Source organism: Hyperoodon ampullatus (assembly GCF_949752795.1).
Source record: "Hyperoodon ampullatus genome assembly, chromosome: 6".
Taxonomy (NCBI): domain Eukaryota; kingdom Metazoa; phylum Chordata; class Mammalia; order Artiodactyla; family Ziphiidae; genus Hyperoodon; species Hyperoodon ampullatus.
The window spans coordinates 19,957,956-19,972,842 of record NC_136919.1 but is presented as its reverse complement, the minus strand read 5'-3'; the positions used below and the strand labels follow the sequence as shown (position 1 = coordinate 19,972,842).

Below are 14,887 nucleotides of genomic sequence, written 5' to 3'. Positions count from 1 at the left end.
GCGGCCTGCTTCCTCTCTTCACCTTCTTTCTCTCCCTTCCTACCCTCTGCCCTCTTCAGTCCTTCCCTTGATCCCTGTCATCGGCCCGCCCTGGGCCAGGTGCTGGGATTTCAAAGAACAAAACCAGCCCTGTTTTTTCTTTCCCTCCCTCCCTGTCTCTTCTTGTCATTCCTTCACCAAACCGAGATAACCCTGGCGGGCGACTTCCCCGGGGCCAGGCCCGGCTCCCTTCTCTTCGCCTCCCCCAACCCCGACTTCGCCCCCTCCTCCCCTCCCCCTTCCACACGTGCTTCCTGCTCCCCTCCCCCCATCACTTAAGGGCCCTGGGCTGGTTCTGCTCCCTCTTACCCTCCCTGGCTCTTTCTGCCCTGGGCAGAGCCTTCTGGATGCTTGCAGGTAATATTCAAGGTCAGGGTGGGGGACGGAACTTGGGACCCCATATTCTCCTTGCTGATGGAGAGAGAAAAGGGGAAGTGGGAGTTGGAGATTTTGGTCAGGAATGTCCTCATAGCTTCCGGTTGTTGATTTTGAGATAAAGAAGGAAGCGGCTTATCCATCCAGGATGGCCTTCTCCCTGCTGCCGGATCCCCAGGCGCTGACTCCTGCTCAAGGTGGCAACATGTCCGCTGCTTCTCCCGGGGGACAGATCTTCCCACTAGGCCCAGTCCTTGCATCTGGAGCTGCTGGGCTCGGGAGTGGCCGCTCCTGAGCAGCGCCTGTTTGAGGCTGCAGGCCTAGCCTTGGGTGTTGTACTTGCTCCCTAAAAGGGGGTTTCTACAGACTCTTTCTCCTCCCCACAGGGTCCTCCAGGATCTCGAGGCCCGCTGGGCATGAGGGGAGCAAAGGGACGCCGGGTAAGTGCGGCCCAGTCCCCCGGGGGAGGCCACGGGCGGGGCCACCTGCTGGAGAGACCCCTCTTGGTCCTGGCCCTCCGCCCAGCCCTGAGATCTGTGACTTGCACAGCACCAGCCTCCTCCCAGGCCTGACTCTCCGTGTGGGACCCCCACCCATCTTTCCCAGCCCATTTCTGAGCACCACGCCGTGCCATCCAGCAGGAACAGAGGGGCTCTGTGGTGCCGATGCTTTGACCATTCATGGGTTTGCTCATGCATTCATTCACCTACAATTACCTGCTATGGGCCAGCCACTGTTGGAGGCTCTGTAGATACCACGAGAACAGGACAGGCAGGACCCTTGCCTGGCTTCATGGCTCAATCAAGTAGGTCAAACAGACGGTACAGGGTCATTAGCACATCGATGGTGGAAACACAGGCAGCTTGGGAGCCTGGAGGAGGCACCTCACCTGACCAGGGTACCAGCGAAGGCTTCAAGGAAGGGTGATGCTTGAGCTGATGCCAGGTTCCAGGCACAGGGAAAGCCCTAAGGTGAGAAGGAACAAACAGCATGTTTAGGGATTCCCCACTGGTTCAACAGAGGGGCAGGAGTGAGGGATAAGACCAAGAATTAGCAGGTGTCAAGCCAAGCAGGGCCTCAAACACCACAGCTAAGCCTATGGGCTATGTTCCAAGGGCAGTGGGGAGCCGCAGAGGGTTTTATGCAGGGCTGGCCCTGAGCACGGTAGCTAGAGGTAATCACTGGTACTTACCGTGTGCCAGGCACTGTCACGAACATTGACTCAGCTACTCTTCAGCACTACCCTGTAATGTAGGTGCTGTTCTTAATTCCCATCTTACAGATAAGGAAACTAAGGCACAGAGAGGTAAAGTCACCTGCCTCAGGTTGCACAGCTAGAAAGTGGCAGAACTGTGATTTCAACCCAGGGAATCTGACTCTTTCACATACTGAAGGCGGGGAGGGCAGATGGAGTGGTTTCCCGCCCCCAGTGGGTGTCCAGGTGCCAGGCCAGGCAGGCTTGTGAGAAGGAAACAAGATGGCACAGTGGCCCAGGCAGCCCAGGCCTGATATTCAAGCTCATACCAGGGGATCTGAGATGATTATTCTCTTCTTGGCTGAATTTCAAGTAGTTTAAAAATTTCCTCTGAACGAGGTGGTCTGAGCAGTCTGCCTGGGGGAGGCGAGCCTTAGAAGCATTCCCCTGGCCTGGCAGGACCCCTCCCAGTGCCATGGCCGAGGCCCTTTGGCAGCCGGGTTGCACCCTGACCCGCTGCACATTCCCTCCTGCCCGGGAAGCCAGGTTGGCTGGAGGCGGAGCTGTGCTGGCCCAGGCCCTGCCCCGCACAGCCTGCCAGATGCAGAGGCTCAGGCCCCCGTCAACTCACTGAGCCCCTCACAACCGTCGCACCACCCTTCCCCATGGTGACTTGAAGAATGTGTCTCCTGCTTGAGGAAACCCAGGCTCCCAACCACATCAAAGTCTCCGGGGCTGGAAGGGGAGCTTCAGGAACATGAGCCCCGCCCCCTGCTGGGTTTGGCAGGAATGCAAAACCTGTGGGACCCACCCCCTGGGTCCCCTGCCTGACAGGCCACCTTTGGTCACTTCACAGATGGGGTCGCTGAGCGGGGTGGTGGGGGGGTGACTAGAGAGGCACCCGCTGAGCCTGTGAAAGACCTCAATTCTGGGCAGGCCCCCTGTGCAGCTCCTGGCTTGCCCTGGGACCATAGCAAGGCCTTGTTGCTCTCCAGGCCTCAGTTTCCCCGAATGTGCTGTGGGAAATGAGCTTGGAGGTCTGCAAGGCCCTGCCTGCTTTTCTGCCCATGTGCAGGATGGGCCCTGCTGCCCAGCCCACTGCCCCCACCCCCCTGTCCTGGGAAGAATGAGCACTAAGGGGTCGAGGCCAGGGCCAGGACGGGGCCCCAGACCCTCAGCTCTTGGTAGAGCTGTTGACCAGGGTCTGGGTCCATGGGCCACAAAGAGCAGGGGCTATGGGGTCACACAGGCATAGGAGCAAGTCTCAGTCTTCCCAGTTACCAGTTCTGGGACCTCAGGCCAGTTTCTTAACCTCTGTAAGGCTTGGTGGATGACCTTAGGAGCAAGTTGGAAGGAACCAGACTTTGAACCCAAGTCAGCCGAATGCCCAGTTTTTTCCACCACTACCTGTCATTGTTTATCAGTGTGGGAGTGAGCTCCCTGTCACAGGGGGTGTGCAGATTAGAGCCCGGGGCAGGGTGTTGGAGAAGACAATGTCTAAAAGTCCCCTTACCCGGGAGACTCCGCTATCTCCCTCCAAAACCCACTTTGAGGGAGTCGTGAGGATTCTGTGATCCAAGTGCCTGACACTGAACTCTGCTCCTGTGAGTGGGACCTAAGAGCTCGGCAGACCTGGCCTCGAATCCCAGCTCCTCCCCTGACCTCGGGCAGTTGATTCGCCCTCTCTGAGGCCCCAGTGTTTCCTCTATAAGATGGGTCAGCAACAGAACCGACCTCTCTGGATGGCTGTGGGGATAGAATCCCTTTGCCAGCACCTCCGAGTGGTAAGCACCTGGAAGGGCAGTGGTGTGTAGCAAGGGCTGGGCACACGTTCACTCCCTTTCCATCCCTTTTTCACAAGAGCTGCGATTGGCCAGATTTTCTGTCCCCTGGGGCTCCTCCCAGCCAAGCCAGACGCCCAACCTGGCTGGGAGGCAGCCCCGGCTATGACTGCAAACATCTTCCTGGGGAGTGGCTACAAGAGAACAGATCTGTGGCTCTGACAGAAACCCACACCTGCCTCCAGCAGGGTGGGCTGGCCCGCGTTCATTTGGGGAAGGAGGGGGCAGGACTGAGGCACCCACAGGACAGAGGACGAGCTGCAGAGTGGCCCAGAGCAAGGGTTAGGCTGTGCACTGCCCTCGTGCCTCTCCCTGCACAGCGGAGCTGGGGAGGGAGAGTGGCTGGGGCCCCTTTGCTTCCTCCTCCTTCCAGGGAGGAAAGGTTAATCCTGTTTTCCCCCAGCCAGCCCCAGCTTCTACCTGAGCTTTCTGGTGCTCCGGGGGATAGCAGAGCCTCCCAGGTAAGAGGGATTTTAGATACTGTCTCCTCTAACACCGTGTCCTGGCCCTGACCTGCATACCCCCTGTGACAGGGAGCTCACTCCCACACTGATAAATAGTGACAGGTAGTGGTGGGAAAAAAATGGGCCTCTGGCTGACTTGCATTCAAATTCTGCCTTCTCCACATACTAGCAGGGCAACCACAGGCTATTTCCTTATTTGTTAAATGAGGAAAATAGCTTTCACTATTACTGCTGCTGCTGCTGTTGTTGAGGTTATTACTATAATTATAGATCTCATAATGTTCCTCCCAGCGAGGCTTTGATTCCCAGGAGGAACAGGGTGCCGTGTGATTCAGGCCAAGCCCTTGACACCTCTGGGCCTCCGCTCCACTCCCAGAGCTGTCCCTTTCCAGGAAGGTTAATGCCTCAGGTAGAGACAGAGGTCAGGGGCCAGAAGCCACCTCTCAGGAGGGCCCGGATGCCCACCGTCAGCTCAGCTTCTGTCCCGGCTCTCGTGACCTGGGATGCCCTACATCCTAACCTGTGTCCGTCTCCGCCAGGCCCCTGTCCATGAGTCAGGGCCGGTAAGTCTAACACGTGGTCTGACAGTGTCCATCCGACACTGAGGCCCAGAGAGAGGAAGGGGCTTTCCTGGGGTCACACAGCAAGTCGGTAGCAAGACCAGGACTTGCGCCCACACCCTCTAATCAAACCTCATCTTGAACCCGTGAAAATTCTGAGCCTCGTATAAACTGCCTATTATGAGGAAGGGATTGAATCCAGGTTTGCCAGGCCGTTGCTCTGCGCCCATGCCCCTGGGGAGCCTGCAGCCCCCTCTGGAGGAACCAGGTATTCTGAGCACTTACTACATGCCAGGTGCTGAGCTGCCCGTGTGTGTTATCTCCTCCTGCCTTGAGGGGGAGATTTCTTGTCCCCATTTCAGAGATGGGATAACTGAGGCTCAGCAAGGAGCAGCCACTTGTCCCTGAGACACAGCATTTCCTGAGCAGCACTGTGCCTAGTGCTGGACCCCTGATAGATTCTGGGCCAGGGCCTGAGTCACTGGGCACAAAGACTCCCAGCCCGTGGTCTCCTGGCCCAGGGTGATTTCATCAGTGTGGTGCTATTTAAGGCTGCAGCGTCGAGTTGAAGCAGCTGATAAGAAGAATTGTCACTTTTTCTGGTTCAACTATTAATTGAAATTTTCCTTGTTCAATATTTAAATGACTTCTCCATGTTCCTTTTTCTCATCCCTCATATCCCCTCTGCCCAGACGCTCCCCTGGCCCCCTTGTGTGCCTGGTCCCCTCGCTCCCAGGCTGGGGCGGGTCAGCCTCCTTCACAGGGTCCTCTTTGTCTCCCCAACACGGCCTCTCTGGCCCCCTTCAGAACAAACACCACACTGTTCTCCTTGGTGGACCCCAGGGGACCCCATCCCATCTGTGTCTCTGTGGGAGGCCCATGGAGGGGACACAGGGGGCAGTGGGTGGAACCCTGGAGGGAATACCAGCTGCTAATGTGCTAAGGGACCTTGGACAAATCACTTCCCTTGCAGGGCCTCAGTGTTCCCATCTGTGCACTGTGGGGAAGAGGGGATTCTGCCTGCCCCAGGGGCCTCTGAGTTCTCAAAAGACCAAGAATCCTGTCTCAGAGGTCAGACCTGAACCCAGAACTCCAGGGAACAGCTGCCCTGTCCTTGCCCCCTCCTCATGTGAGCTGGGCCAGATGAGCTGCACATCTGGCTGGAGAGGGGGCTGTTCCACATATCTGGCCACGTGTAGACCCTCCCCAGGTCGTCCGTCCTCTGCCAGTTTCCCCTGAGGGCTGTGGTCCACAAACTGCTTCTGCCCCATGTGTGCTCTGGGAAGAGCAGGTGACAGCAGTCTGAGGACCTGGCTGTGGGGACTTGGCCATGTGTCTCTTGGCTCTGCCCTCAGTTTCTGCGTCCGTGGAATGGGTTGGCTGGCTGAGCCCCAAGGTTTCTTTAAACAGGGTTTAAGGGCACCACCAGCCCCACTCCAGGATGCTAGGGCTCCTAGCCAAGTCCACCCATGCTATGCCCTGCGCAGAGCCATCTCAGCAGGCACACTGCACTGGGTGACCCACCTGAGGGTGGGGGTGCACAGGAAGTGCGAGGTGGAGGGAGCCCCCCGCTTGTGCAGGGCTCTGGGCAGCCCCGCCCTCCTGGTTCCCAGCCCGAGGGAGACCCCTACTGTCCACTGTGCTAGTCCCTTTTTCCTATTCCAGGGACCCCGAGGACCAGATGGACCAGCTGGGGAGCAGGGGTCCAGGGGTCTGAAGGTACCGACTCCCGTGACCTACCCTTCCTCTCACCTCCCGCACTGGGCCAGGAACCCAGCCAGGCTCACAGCCTCCTCAGTGACAGACCCCTTTGGGACAACAGGGCATCCCGGAGAGGCTGCAGGGCACGTTCCTGAGAGCTCATCCGGCCACTCTTCCTGAGGCTGGCAAGCCCCCAGCATGGGGGCAGGGAAGGGAGAATGAGCGGTCAGACTGAGAGAGAGAAAGCACGTGAATGAGAGAGAGTGAGGAGGAGTCACGCGTGGCCTCTGACCCCCAAGCCCCTCCTGGGCCCCTGAGAGCCGAGACTGCTTCTGACCTCTTCAGGCCCCGGGGGTCCTTGGTTCTCGGCCCAGAGCACCTGGTGACTATGGCGAGCCACTCCCCTGAGTTTTCCCGTCTGCACACTGGGGAGGGGGTGGATGCCATGACCCCATGGGTTCCTTATATCTCCCGTGGGAGCGGGTGTCCCTTCTCCGTGAAGGGTCCTCCCCAGCACCCTCTGCCAACCTCATGCTTTGCTTCCTGCAGGGCCCTGCAGGACTACAGGGCAGACCAGGCCAGCCTGGGCAGCAGGTATGTCAGGCCAAGGCTGCCAGCCCCTCTCCCCACTCCCCGCTTTGTCATACGTGCTTCTAACAAACCCCAAATGTGCTTCCAGGGCGTGGCTGGTGAGCGAGGGCACCTGGGCACACGAGGCTTTCCTGTAAGTAGCACCGGTTCATGAAATTCTCTCCGTGGGACTTCGCGGGGAGAAAATAGCCACTTTAGCCAAGTTCCCATCCTGCTGTGGAAATCCCGAAGGTTCTAGCTGCCCACTCCTGCCCTGAAGACTCTCCAGTATGTCTCTTCCCCTCTGGAACTCAGTCTCCCATCTGTCACAGGGCAGAGGGTGGGGTCGGACCCTCATTTGCTACGACAGCTTGACTGAGACCCAGGGGACAGGCAGGGTTGAGAAGGCCATGGAGGGACTGAGGTCACCTTTGTTCGTCCCTGCAGGGCATCCCGGGTCCCTCCGGCCCCCCAGGTACCAAGGGCCTCCCAGGAGAACCGGTAAGTGGCCTTTCCCTCTCTCTTTGCATCTTTGCCCCTGGCAGGCTGGTCTCAGCTGGGTCACCCACCCGGGGGTCTGGGTCCTGCAGTCAGACAAGGAGAGGGGATGGAGAGGGACAGTGCCAGGGCTCTACCGCCCCGGGGGTGGATCAGGGAGAGAGCACTGGCCGGGGAGGTCAGGAGCTCTGGGTTGAGTCTAAGCTCCCTTGCCTTCCAGCCTCAGTTTTCATGCCAGTAAGATGGGAATAATTGTTCCTACCTTTACACCCTGTTGTGAAGATGAAATAAGAAAATGTGTATAGAGTGCTTAGCACAGTGAAAAGCAGAGGGAACGGAGTCCTTCAGGTCTCCGAAGGAGGGAGGGCAACATGAGAATAAACTAACACGCTGAGTGGGCACTACGGAGTCCAGCGTGCCCGGAGTGGAGAGAGAGCTGGACCTCAGGGAAGGCAGGAAGAGGTCGCAGGGGCCAGTCACCCAAAGCTGCGGACGGAGTTTGCTGTTTGTCCCAAAGGCAATAGTGAGCTCTTGAGAGGTTTGAAACAGAGGGGCCCTGCGGAAGATCTGGCGGGAAGGGTGGGTTTGGGAGGACATCTCGTGTGTTGCGGAGCCCTGTGAGGAGGCTGTGGAGGGTGCTTCTAGTGATGGAGAGGTGAGCACCGTCTCGGGGCCCAGGAGGAGGAAGCTGGGTGGGGCAGGGGGAGGACTGGAGGCCGCACTGTAGCCCCACATCTGGAAGCTCAGGTGGACGCCCTTTTGAACAATGGACTGACCAAGAGTGGGTGAAAGGTCATTCCAGGCAGAGGGAACAGAGTGAGCAAGGCTTGGGAGCCAGAAGGCTTCTGAGCAGGGGAGGCCGCCCTGGGTCTTAGGTAGATGGGTTGGCGGGGGTGCACTGAACAGCGGGTGCGGGGAGAGCTGCAGGTACCAGGACCCTCAGCGAGGGGTGGGTGAGGGCATGGGCTTCAGAGTCCCGGATTCCACGGGTTCTCTCCCTCACCCGCCCCTCCAGACTGCATTATTGAGCCTTAGACCCCAAAGAGGGCCCAGGCTGGCTTCTCCCAACTGTCTGTGTGTCTGTCTATCTTCCAGGGCCCTCAGGGACCCCAGGGGCCGATTGGCCCTCCAGGAGAGATGGGACCCAAGGTGAGTGCGGAGGACCCTTGTTTGTCCCGTGGTGCTGCTGGGGAGGTATCAGCCCCTCCCGGCCCTCCTCCTCTGGGGTCCCTGTCCTGTGTACTGCAGAGACTGATGGGGAGAGGCCCTGGCAGAGAGGATAGATCCACCGTGATGCCATGGGGTGAGGGGCTGGGCTCCCAATCCCAGGGGCAGCGGATGGGATGCGGCTGTGCCAGGACAGGCATGGGGGTTGGCAGTGCCTCTTTTTCGGCACCATGGAGAGCAGCAATGCCCCCTGCCCTGACCCTGCTGGGACTTCACCCCGACACAGAGGTTTGACGGCAGAAGCAGTCCTCTTAAGGTCATGCAGCAAGGAGCTTGGAAGGGGCCTCAGACGCCCGTGCCCTACCCAGACCAGAGGAGAAAACTGAGCCCCAGGGTTTATGCAGGGGCTGCAGCCATGCCAATGGTGATAACTCAGGATCCCTCCCGCCCTTGTCGTTCTGGCCCAGCTGCAGAGAGAAGGGCTGGAATCCCTCGGCCCTGAATGCAGCATCCGTTGGCTTCCTCCTCTGTTGTTACGTGAATCATGAAATTTTCCTCCGCATGCTTGCCAATGGGCTCCTACTGGGTAAAGCACACTCGTGGAGAGGGAGGGGCTCCAGCAGTCTCTGGGCAGCCCCGACGCTCAGCAGCCAGAGCCTGATCACCCCCATCTGCCTAGTCCCAACTCTAAGCTCCCAGAAGGCTGCAGCCTGCTCCCAGCTCTGTGTCTCTCACGCTGAGTGACCTCGGGCACGTCCCTTGCCGTCTCTGAGCCTGCCTCAGTTATCTCCTCCCTTACAACCAGGGGCCAGCCCTTGCTCTAGGAAGGACCAATGGCATTTTCTTGCAGGGACCACCAGGTGCAGTGGGAGAACCAGGCCTTCCTGGGGAAGCTGGAATGAAGGTAAGGTGGGATGAAAGAAGAGAAAAATGGCTTGTTGAAACCAGCTCCCAGCTGGCGGCCCCATCGTCTCCATGGAAGAGAAACAGGCCTTTCTTGTGCCCGGGATAATGGGTTCTCTGTGCTCCCGGCTGGGGAGCGGGGCCTGGCCATGGCCACAGCGGATGGCCCAGCCAGCCCGGAGCCCCCATCCCTGCCCCCTGTCTGGCAGTGTTTTCTCTGGCACCTGCCCTATGCTGGGACGGCCATACCTCCTGGCCTCCTGCGATACCATCTGCATTTCAGCACTGGTGCCCCTCATTACCTGCAGGGAAACAGGAGCCCATTGATCCCTGGGCTCTGGGGAGAGACCCCTCCCCGCGCTGCTGTTGGAAGAGGACCTGCTGCCTATGCAGGCCCCGGAGGCCTGGGACTGTCAGTCTTGACTTAGTTCCAGAATCCCTTGCTTGAATAATGCAGGAAACCAACCCATATATAAAACAGGTAGTAATGGGATGGTTCTGGCCGCGGCGGGGCCGGGGGTTCGGAACTCTGCCTCCTCTTGTGCCCTCAGACACCAGCAGAGAGAGAGTGTAGCTTGGAAATCCCCACATGAGAAAGACCCTTCTGGGGTCTTTTGGAGGAGCTGGGTGACATTTATTCTGGTTCCTTTAGGGCCTCTTCCTTCTTTGGGTTTCTCTCCAAGGTTCTCAGGGAGGGAGAGAAAAGAAGGTGGTCAGCCTCAGAGTTGCCACCTCTGCATCCGATATTCCCTGGAGCCAAACTACCCAGGTTTGGATCCTGAAGCTGTCACTTACTAGCCTCGTGAGCTTGCGCTGGTTACTTAACCTGCGGTCCCTCAGTCTCTTCCTTTGTAAAAGAAGAGATCTCTCCTGGCAGGGTTGTTGTGACAATTAAATGTGTACAATGAAAAGGCACTTAGAACAGCACTATGTAAGCGTGAGCTGAGCTGTGATGGTGGTGGTGATCCTGACCTGTCCAGGGCTTATTGGGAACAGGGGCTCTGGGTGGCATTTCACAATTTCTCTCTGGTCCTGGGGAGAAAGAGCTTCCTCGGCTCCACTCCCCACTCCTCCCGCGTCAGAACCAGCGAGAACAAGAAGGTGAGGGCTGGGGCTTCCCTGGTGGCGCAGTGGTTGAGAGTCCGCCTGCCGATGCAGGGGACACGGGTTCATGCCCCGGTCTGGGAAGATCCCACATGCCGCAACAGGAGAGGCCACAACAGTGAGAGGCCCGGGTACCACAAAAAAAAAAAAACAAAAAAAAAACAGAAGGTGAGGGCTGGGGCTGGTCCTACCCCCCCCCCCCCACCCATGGACTTGTGTTTGTCTTCTCCTAGGGTGACCTTGGGCCTCTGGGCACCCCTGGGGAGCCGGGCCTCATTGGGCAGCGGGTAAGTCGAAGCAAATTCATTCTCCCTGGAAAGTCCCACCCCTCCCTGGCTGTCTGGAGGGGGGAAGGGCTTTACTCAGCTTCCCTGAGCCTCAGTTTCCTCAACTGCAGAAACAGACTGTGAATCTCTGCAGCCTCATCCAGTCTCCCTTGGCGGGCCAGCATTTCCACAAGGCAGAGGTGCTCCTCAGAGAAAAGCACTCTGTGGTCAAAATGTTTGAGATCCTGCGTGCTCGGTGTTCCCCCTTACACATTAGCAGTAGCATTTTCAAGGCTCTGAGAAGGCCTGCAACCAAGAAATTGGGGTTTGGGGAGGGTTAATCCACAGTCTCCAAACTTATTTGACCTCCAAGTGCTTTTATTGAAAAACACCTGTTACCATCTCTAAAACTGTTCCATGGAAGGTTATCCAAAAGGTTATCTTCCCCTTTACCAAAAGAAGCCCACAGAGTTTGGCTTCCTCTGAGAAGGTTTGGGATGCCTCTGTGTCCACCTGTCTATGCTCTGTGCCTGATTTATAAGATCCCTGTCTGAATGGAGACCCCAGGGTGCTGTGAGAGATACGGAGCAGACATCCTCTAGCATCTTTCGGATGGGGAAGGTGCAGCCCAGGAGTGAGGGAGAGTTAGTGTGGGGGGGCTTGGCTCATGGAGACACCAGGCCCCCAATCCAACTTCTCATTTTTCCCTTTTTCCGATGCCTCATGTTACTCCCTGCCCAAAGTTAAGAGGCTCCTCAAATTGAGTTAAGACATAGAATGAGAGGAGGGGGCCACAGGGCAAGAGAGGATGAGCACAGAGCTTGAAGTCTTCAGATGGCAATCTTGTCTGTCAATGAAGATTGAGCAGTATAGTTTCTTGGAGTGCCATGTTAAGAAGGATCCTGAGGCTCCTTCTGGGCTCACTAGGAGAGAGAATGACGTGCACTCACTTGATGCCCACTGTGTGCCAGGCACTTCACAGCAGTGAGTAACAGAAGGCACTGTCCTCATGGAGCCACATTCTAGTAGATAGATTAGTGATGTCTGCCATGGGCACAAGAGGGGTGGAATCTACACACCTGTCCTCCCATCTTTGCCATTCCTGCATCTGATGACTTCTGAGGCCCCTTCCAGCTCAGATGCTGAACAGCTATGAAAAAGCAGAGAGAGACACAAACTTAACTTGACAGCCATTTAGATAACTGAGGCATCCAAGGGCGTCTTTGGAGCTAGAAAGGCAAGCAGGGAACCTGGCTGAAGGTCAGATGGGATTCAGGTTCTTGGTATCATTCCCACACTTGCTGGCAAGAAAGTCTGAGGGATGGCCTCACTTTCCTCATCTGAGAAATGAGATTCCACCAAGGCACTCCATGAGGGCTCACTCCAAATTCCAGAAAGAATATATCTAATGGCTACTATTTGTGGGTTGTTATACTGTGTCCCATAGATACCCTTAAAGGGTATCAGCCCCATTTTCAGATGAGAAAACAGACACCCATGGGGGCTAAGGAGTTTGCTTGTGCCCAGACTACCAGTGAATGGGAAGCCCAGTGGAGGCCTCGAGATCTGTCTGACGTCAAGACCTTTTCAACCAGTAGGCTGCTCTACCTCCCCATTCCACCCAGCCCACGTAGACACAGGACCAGCACCTTCTAACTCGTGCAGCCCCTACCTCACCCCACCCTGCACACAGAACAGGCTGTGGCTTGGGGGTCTGCTCCACTGTTTCCTGGCTGTGCCAGGCATTCCAGGCCCCTACTACCTGGAGATCAGGGGTTGGGGTCTTGTCCCAAGGAGGAGGAGGAAGTAAAACACACTGGGACCCCCTCCCCAGTAATGTCTCCTCATCTTTCCCCACTACCCTTTCCAGGGAGAGCCAGGCCTCGAAGGTGACAGTGGCCCTGCAGGGCCCGACGGGCTGAAGGTAAGCGTCCTTCTGGTGCAGAGTCTGGGGGGAGAGAATGTTCTGGAACTGCCTTCTCCCTCTGCTCCCACTGTCCTCCCATCCAAGACCTAAGTTTTCCCCCAGAAGCACCATGTTCCCATAAGCTCTGAGGTCAGCCTTCCTGCTCCCAGGGAGAGCAGGATGGGTGGGGGTGAGCCCTGACCAGCACCTGCCCTCTACCCTGCTCAGGCAAGACCAGGGACCAGCCCCACCTTCCACTCCTCACTGCCACCCTTCTTGAAACCGCAGCTTCTCTTGGCTCAGGGTGGTACCTGAAGCCCTGCTCTGTGCCAGGCTCAGAGCCAGCAGCTTTGATATCTGTTATCTTCCAAACATCCTAAAAGGTCAGGAGAACAATAATCAGCACCCATGACCCATAGCCACTGTTTACGGAGAACAAGTCACATATGTATCAGGGACTGTGCTAAGCCCTTTGTATGTATCATCTCAGTTAGTGCTATGGGGTAAAAACCTGTCTTTGGTTGAGGAAACTGAGACTCAGAGAGGTTAAACCGCTTGTCCAAGGACACACTGCTAGTAATTGGCACAGGCAAGACCCAAGCCTCGGCTACCTCTCTGCACCATGCGCCCATTCTAAAGGTGAAGAAACTGAGGCTCAGGCCGAGGTGTATTCATCTACAGTCTAGGGCTATGAGTGGAAAATCCAAAATTCAAACCCAGGACTCACTGGCACCAAAACATGTGGTGCTGACTCAGCCCTGCTACATTCCATAGATTCATCTGTCAGCCACAGATGCTGGGGCCTTAAGGAGGCGCCAGGGCTCCCCTGAACCCCTGGGCAGGTTCACTCTCTGACTTACCAGCCTTGCCTCCAGCCCTGGCCTAGTCCTGGACCATTAGGTGGGTTTTCCCCAGGGCTGACCTGTCAGCTGCCCAGCTCAGGATCCCAAGTGCCACATCCCAGCATTCCCTTTGTCACCCATCGACTCTCCATGTGACCTCAGATAAGCACCCCTCTTATCTGAGCCTCTATTGCCCCATCCCTAGACCTCCACCCACATGATTGCCCTGGGTCCGGGGCTTCCCCACCTCCCAGGATGCCTCTGTGACAAGCCCCTGGCTGGCTTCCCATCAGCCTGTGTTTTGCTTGCAAGGTCGAGAGCACCCCCTGTCTTCCATCTGTCTACTTTCTCTCACCTCCAGCCCTGCTGTATCCCAGGGTATAACTGGGTCTGGCTCCGGAGTCCCAGAGCACTTGATGGCTTCTCCACACCCTTTGCCAAATGTCTGCATGAATCGTGATGAATGCTGACGAACATTCTGGCTAAAATGCTTTGTGTACTCACCATACTTGCATCACCTGCCTTAAGAGCTTTACATGAATTAACCCATTTAATCCTCCCAGTAATCCTCTGAGCTGGATTCATTACCATCCCCACTTGACAGATGAGGAAACCGAGGCAAATGCGGGGACCTCCTTCACTTCTGGGCAGCCACCTTTCTTCTCCTTGGAATCTTTGCTGAGGTGGGATGGGAGGGGGTCTTCCAGACTTGAGTGTCTCACACAGTCTTTCCTGCTCACTTGTCATGGCTCCTCGGCCCTGGCTGCTTCCTCTCACCCCCTCCAAAGCCAGTGCTACACTAGACCTTGGGCCGGAGTAGTCCGGCAGATGTACGGCATCTTCCCAGGTCCTTGTGTGAATCCAGGAGAGAATCTGTTTCCTTTATGGTGTTTGTCCAAGCATCACCTTCATGGTGAAAACAACCTCTTGGACATGCACAGCACTTTATAGTTTATGCTGATTATGTCTTTTGAGATAGCCAGCTGATGGTGGCAACAGTGGTGGTGATTCCTAGTAATAAGTAATGTTTATCCAGCGCTCGTGCACTAGATGCTATGCTAAGCTATCATTTACATGGATTATCTCTTTCACTCCCCACAGTAACCCTTTGGTGCTTATTTTGCAAATGAGGAAACTTGCCCAAGTCACACAGCTATTGAGAGGTGGCAGCAAGATTTGAATCCAGGGGTGAGGAAGGTGTTGTCCCCTGAGCAGAGAATCTAGGAATTAGAAGGAACCAGAACCCAAGGTATCACCCATGCTCTGCCATGGACTCACACGTGGTACTAGGAAGTCTATACTCTCTCTGGGCCTCAGTTTCCCCATCTGTAAGTAGGAGGGTTGAGCTAGGCAACTTGTAAGGCTCCTCTGAGCACTGACAGATGTCCTGGATTCTGGGATTCCCTAGCCCTCCACCCCCAGACCCCATTCTGCATGGGATCCTCAGGGTCGCCCA

The 14,887-nt window shown here is 56.7% G+C and overlaps 1 protein-coding gene across 1 annotated transcript in view; it reads left to right on the top strand.

Moving 5' to 3' along the window:
• The window catches only part of COL27A1 (collagen type XXVII alpha 1 chain), a gene marked incomplete at its 5' end in the record, with an annotated part of 145,297 nt that overhangs the window by 94,365 nt on the left and 36,045 nt on the right, over window positions 1-14,887 (top strand). Inside the window, 9 exons of the mRNA XM_079706055.1 lie at window positions 801-854; window positions 6,140-6,193; window positions 6,725-6,769; window positions 6,855-6,899; window positions 7,193-7,246; window positions 8,339-8,392; window positions 9,261-9,314; window positions 10,651-10,704; window positions 12,554-12,607. Of these exons, the coding sequence (XP_079562181.1) occupies window positions 801-854; window positions 6,140-6,193; window positions 6,725-6,769; window positions 6,855-6,899; window positions 7,193-7,246; window positions 8,339-8,392; window positions 9,261-9,314; window positions 10,651-10,704; window positions 12,554-12,607 (468 nt within the window). The remainder of the gene's footprint in view (window positions 1-800; window positions 855-6,139; window positions 6,194-6,724; window positions 6,770-6,854; window positions 6,900-7,192; window positions 7,247-8,338; window positions 8,393-9,260; window positions 9,315-10,650; window positions 10,705-12,553; window positions 12,608-14,887) is intronic.